We start from the raw sequence: 5,618 nt of genomic DNA, 5'->3' as shown, positions 1-5,618 counted from the left end.
CTAATTTTTGTGTTTTTTGGTAGAGATGGGGGTGTCGCCATATTGCTCAGGCTGGTCTTGAACTCCTGACCTCTTGATCTGCCTGCCTCGGCCTCCCAAAGTGTTGGGATTACAGGCATGAGCCACGGTGCCCAGCCTTAAGTCATTGTTTCCAATCCCAAGAAGCAAGGAAATGGCGTCAGGGAAGGGACAAGGTTTGCCCAAGGTCAGGCAGGGACAGAGGTCAAGATCAGAACCCTCACCTGTCCGCAGCACGTGCCCAGGACTCAGGCTCCCTAGGCTTCCTTCCAAAGGCTCAGCAGTGATGACCCAGCCCTTGAACCAGCCTCTTCCCCCACCCAGGCAGCCACCTGTCAGGGGAATTGTGGCTACCACAGGTGCAGGGAGCAGTTCCTCTCTACTCACGGCCTGAAGCATACCCAGCAGGGGCTGTCCCCAGACCCAACAAGCAAAGGACCCAGCAGCAAGGGCCACTGGAGCCCATCTCCGGGGGGCTGGGCAGGAAGCAGGGAGGAGTTTGGTATAGGGAGCTGGTACCCTGGGACTGCTGCAGCTCAAACTAACCCACCCACCGGGAGAAGATGCCTGGGGGTCTCGGAGCCCTCCAAGCTCTGCCTGCCTCCATCTTCCTCCTCTTCCTGCTGTCTGCTGCCTACCTGGGTATGTGGCCAACGGGCGGGACTGGGGGGAGGTGGGGGAAGCCCTGGAGGCTGCAGAGAGGGCACAGGTGGAGGGAAGGGGGCTGAAGAGAGGGGAATAGGAGGCAGAGAGCACGGAGCCAGGGGAGACACCTATAGAAATCGGGTCTGTTCCAAGCTGGGCAAAGATGCGGCTGGAGAGAGCCCAGTGAAGAAAAGGGGTGTCCAGAGCCCCACAGAGGGAGGCAGGAGCAAGCGTCACCTCCCCCACCTCCTGTAAAAGAAGGAACTAAAGCTGCTCTTGACTGAGCACCAGCGCTGGGGGCAGGAAGGGGACTCGGGGCTAGCAGTGTTCAGTGTCTGACAAGGGGAAAAAAAGCTTTCTCTGCCTTAAATCTCAGGCGACTCCCTGTGTTGGGAGCCCCTTCTCAGCACTGGGGGAACCAATGCCTCATGGACCCCCCTTGCCCACCCAGGGCCAGCTGGTGGGCGCTGTGGCCATGCTACCCCAGGGGCTCAGAGGTTTCTTGGTTTCTCAGGGAAAGCGGAGTTCCCACCCGAGTCTTAAGCCCAAGCTGACGAGGGTGCTTGGCCCCTCTGCCCACCTCTTCTTCCTTCTCTTTTCCCCACCTCCCTCCTCCGACTGCTTCCAGAAGAAGAGGTCGGCCATGTGGGCGGCCTGACTGAGATCTGGGGCTTCCCAGAGGAGCCCGGATTGGACGCTGCCACCAGCCTGAGCCACCCCGACTCAGACATCCGCAGCCTCCACCCTGCTGAGGGCCTTTGCTCACCCCCAGCCCAGCCCAAGGACTGAACTCACCCCTGACCCTGAAGTTGACACATACAAGTTACAGAGAATGAGGGACGGGCACAGGGTCACAGGCCAGGGCAGGTCACAGACAGGCTCCTCAGCCCAGGCAGAAAGAGGCCAGGGAGCCAGGAGTTTGAACCCAGTGGCGCTCCTGATTGCCTGGTGACGCTGGCAACCCGCCTGCCCTCCCCGGGCCTCAGTCATCCCTCCTGTAAAGTGGAGTTAAGGAAAGAACCTATTGCTAGGGTTCTGTGAGGATTACACAAGAAAAAGTGCCAGGTGCACAGCCTGGCTGAGGCTGGGGTGGGAAAATGGGCTGGGAAGGTTGTGGGAGGAGGGAATGCCTGCACTGCTTCTGGAAAGAGCTGTCTGGACAGCGGTCCTCCAGTTCCTAGAACAAACATTCAAAAGCCAGTGAGTTCTCAGGCCAGAGCACAAAGTGGGTATGGAGGAGCGGGGCAGGAGATGGCGCTGCAGAGGTGACAAGGGCCTCCCAGGCGTCTCACCATCCCAGAGAGTCTCATTCTCCTCCCCCAGGATGTCCGCACCTACCCCAAGCAGCTGTGTCCTCTCTCCTTTCCCAGGGGCATCTTCACTCCTGCATCTGCCTCTCCCCAAGATGCATCAGCTCCTGTCAGGGGCTCTGCCTCTCCCTCCCCACCCAGGAGAGTCCTCACCCTCCTCCCCTCCCCCCAGGAGAGTCCTCACCCTCCTCCCCTCCCCCCAGGAGTGTCCTCACCCTCCTCCCCTCCCCACCCAGGAGTGCTGGAGCTGTAAGAGCCAGGGCTGGGGGCCTGTGTCACCATGCCCAGTCCCTGACCCACCCACCCTGCCTCTCCACAGGCCCTGGGTGCCAGGCCCTGTGGGTGCACGAGGGCCCAACATCGTTGATGGTGAGCCTGGGGGAAGAGGCCCACTTGCAGTGCCTTCACAATGGCAGTAACACCAACGTCACCTGGTGGCGTGTCCTCCACGGCAACTACACATGGCCCCCGGCATTCGTGGGCCTGGGCAAGGGTGTCAATGGTACGCTGACCATCCAGAAGGTGAACAAGAGCCACGGAGGCATGTACATGTGCCGTGTCCAGGAGGGCAACAAGCCATACAAGCAATCCTGTGGCACCTACCTCCGCGTGCGCCGTGAGTGGCCTGGCCCTGGCCCCTACCCCCACTCTCCCGCTGGGGACACTCAGTTTACCCTTGAAGTGTGTGGGGGGGAAGGGGATACGCCCAGTACTTTCATTGTGGGTTTCAAACTGGCTCGGACGAGGGACTGACAAACTTCTCGGCAGAGTGGAGGTTCCGGGGGGCCTGGGGCCTTGCAGAGGTTGGGCAGCTGTGCCAGGGCTCTGAGCTGTACCACCTCCTTGCAGACCGGCCCCCCAGGCCCTTCCTGGACATGGGGGAGGGCACCAAGAACCGCATCATCACAGCCGAGGGGATTATCCTCCTGTTCTGCGCAGTGGTGCCTGGAACATTGCTGCTGTTCAGGGTGAGTCTGCTGGGACCCCCAAGTCGGCGGGCAAGGGCCTGGGCTGAGGGACTCCCAATGCTCAGGTAGCCCTCTAGAGCCTAAAGTTCTCCATCCAAAACTTGGGAGAAGAAAGCACCCATCGCACAGGGGCTGTGGAAGTTAAATGAATGAATATGAAGAAGGGACTTGGGCCAGGCGTGGTGGCTCACGCCTGTAATCCCAACACACTGGGAGGCCGAGGCAGAAGGATCACTTGTGGTCAGAGGTTCGAGACTAGCCTGGCCAATACGGTGAAACCCCATCTCTACTAAAAAAAAATCCAAAAACTAGCCAGGTGTGGTGGCGGGTGCCTGTAATCCCAGCTACTCCAGAGGCTGAGGCAGGAGAATTGCTTGAACACAGGAGGCAGAGGTTGCAGTGAGCCGAGATTGCGCTATTGCACTCCAGCTTAGATGACAAGAACAATACTCCATCTCAAAAAAAAAAAAGAAGGGACTCGAACTGGCGCTGGGCCCAGGGGGTGTCTTCAATTTAGTTTCCCCTTCAGGGCTGTCCTCACGTCCACCTCCCGCTGAAAAGAGTCTCATTCTTCCCCCTAAGCGTGTCCTCACTCTCCTCCTGCCCTCACCCAGGAGTGCAGTTACCCTCCAGGTGTAGCCAAGACCAGGGAAGGTGGGGCCTAGGGGTCCTCCCGGAATCTCTGATCTGTACCAGCCTCTCTGTAGACCCCTCAGCAACTGCAACTGTTATTGGTGTTACTCATGGAGAACGGTAAGGGAGTGGAGGGTCTAGAGAACGGAGGCAAGAGGATCACTTGAGGCCGCAAGTTTGAGACCAGCCTGGGCAACACAGTAAGACCCTATCTCTACAAAAAGTCTTTTGTCTTTTTTTTTTTTTTTTTTAAAGACTGGGTTTCACCATGTTGGTCAGGCTGGTCTTGAACTCCCGACCTCTGGTGATCCGCCCGCCTTGGCCTCCAAAGTGCTTGGATTACAGGCGTGCGCCACCACGCCCAGCCTACAAAAAGTCTTAAAAAAATTAGCCAGGTGTGGTGGCATGCACCTACGGTCCCGGCTGCTCAGGAGGCTGAGGTGGGAGTATTGCTTGAAGGAGTTCAAGGCTGCGGTGAAATATGACAGTGCTACGGCACTCCAGCCTGGGCAACAGAGGGAGACTCTGTTTAAAAAAAAAAAGAAGAATCACGAGGTCGAGAGATCAAGACCATCCTGGTCAACATGGTGAAACCCCGACTCTACTAAAACTACAAAAAATTAGCTGGGCATGGTGGCACGTGCCTGTAGTCCCAGCTACTCAGGAGGCTGAGGCAGAAGAATTGCCTGAACCCAGGAGGCGGAGGTTGCGGTGAGCCGAGATCGTGCCATTGCACTCCAGCCTGGGTAACAAGAGCGAAACTCCATCTAAAAAAAAAAAAAAAAAAAAAAAGAAGAAGAAAGAAAGAGAGAGAGAAAGAAGGAGGAAAGAAAGAAAGGCAAAGAAAAAACAGTTGTAGACTCAGAGGTAACTGCTATGTAACCAGTATGTGGCCTTGGGCACATCTCTAACCCTTTCTGAAAAGGCACCTCCTGGCATCCAGGAGGGTCCAAAAGATATTCACCTCCCCCTGCTCACTGAGTCACCCACTCCACGCACCCCTACAGAAACGATGGCACAATGAGAAGCTCGGCTTGGATGCTGGGGATGAATATGAAGATGAAAACCTTTATGAAGTGAGTGAAGGGTGGGGACAGGGTAGGGGCAGGTGTGTTAGCGGTTGGGTGGGGGGAGGGTCCCAGAAAGAACAGCATGGGGTTCCCTCTAGGAGGGGTTGGGGACAGGGACCCCAGGTGCCAGAGTGCTGATGTCCACTGCCTCGTTTCCACCCCAGGGCCTGAACCTCGATGACTGCTCCATGTATGAGGACATCTCCCGGGGCCTCCAGGGCACCTACCAGGATGTGGGCAGCCTCCACGTAGGAGATGTCCAGCTGGAGAAGCCGTGACACCCCCTCCCCTGCCAGGCTGCCGCCACCTGCAGTGCGTCCAGCTCCAGGGTTTCTCCTCACTTCCCTGGGACATTCTTCAGCCCTCCTGGGGGATTCCTTAGTCATCTTCCCCCGGTTGGGGGTGGGGAGGTAACCTCACTCTTCTCCAGGCCAGGCCCCCTTGGACACCCCCCGGGGGTGTCCCACTCTTCTTCCCTCTAGACTACCCCACCCCCCGCCCCCTAACCCAATCCTCCCCCTGCTGCCTTTCCCAGGCTCCCACCAACCCCAGCGGGTAATGAGCCCTTAATCACTGCCTCTAGGGGAGCTGATTGTAGCAGCCTCGTTAGTGTCACCCCCTCCTCCCAGATCTGTCAGGGCCACTTAGTGATAATAAATTCTTCCCAATAGCAGGCCTTGGCAGGAGTCGTGGATCTTATGGGAACCGCCTCTCCCACACTTCCCTTAGACCCAGAAGTCCCAGCCCAAGCCACCCCCTGCCCACTCCCCACACCTGGGACCAGGTAGCCAGTCTGGGCTGCCCCCCTGGGAGAAATAGGACATCTCTTTGGGAGGTCCCCAACCCAACTGAAGGACTGGTTTGGCTGTATCTGCAGGGTATCACCCTAGGGTCACGGTTTCAAGCAAGAAGGAGAGAAGATCAATATAGGTGTGCCTACCAAATTACTTATGCTTTTTTTTTTTTTTTTTTTT

The 5,618-nt window shown here is 57.5% G+C and overlaps 1 protein-coding gene across 1 annotated transcript; it reads left to right on the top strand.

Annotated features, from left to right (window-relative positions):
* The first annotated feature begins 360 nt into the window (after nt 1-360).
* Nucleotides 361-5,317, top strand: CD79A (CD79a molecule). The gene is made up of 5 exons (XM_017503165.2): nt 361-660; nt 2,293-2,589; nt 2,823-2,941; nt 4,582-4,650; nt 4,809-5,317. The coding sequence occupies exons 1-5, from the start codon at nt 582-584 to the stop codon at nt 4,920-4,922; spliced, it is 678 nt and encodes a 225-aa protein (XP_017358654.1). The 5' UTR covers nt 361-581; the 3' UTR covers nt 4,923-5,317.
* Nucleotides 5,318-5,618: the final 301 nt, after the last annotated feature.

Source organism: Cebus imitator, unplaced genomic scaffold (assembly GCF_001604975.1).
Source record: "Cebus imitator isolate Cc_AM_T3 unplaced genomic scaffold, Cebus_imitator-1.0 Scaffold306, whole genome shotgun sequence".
NCBI lineage: Eukaryota > Metazoa > Chordata > Mammalia > Primates > Cebidae > Cebus > Cebus imitator.
The sequence above is the reverse complement of the archived record's forward strand: the minus strand, read 5'-3'. Positions and strand labels throughout refer to the sequence as shown.

Coding starts and splice junctions, on each gene's coding strand:
- CD79A (XM_017503165.2), top strand. CDS start 582: ATGCCTGGGGGTCTCGGAGCCCTCCAAGCTCTGCCTGCCTCCATCTTC. Junction 661..2,292: donor GCTGTCTGCTGCCTACCTGG/GTATGTGGCCAA, acceptor GCCTCTCCACAG/GCCCTGGGTGCCAGGCCCTG. Junction 2,590..2,822: donor CACCTACCTCCGCGTGCGCC/GTGAGTGGCCTG, acceptor ACCTCCTTGCAG/ACCGGCCCCCCAGGCCCTTC.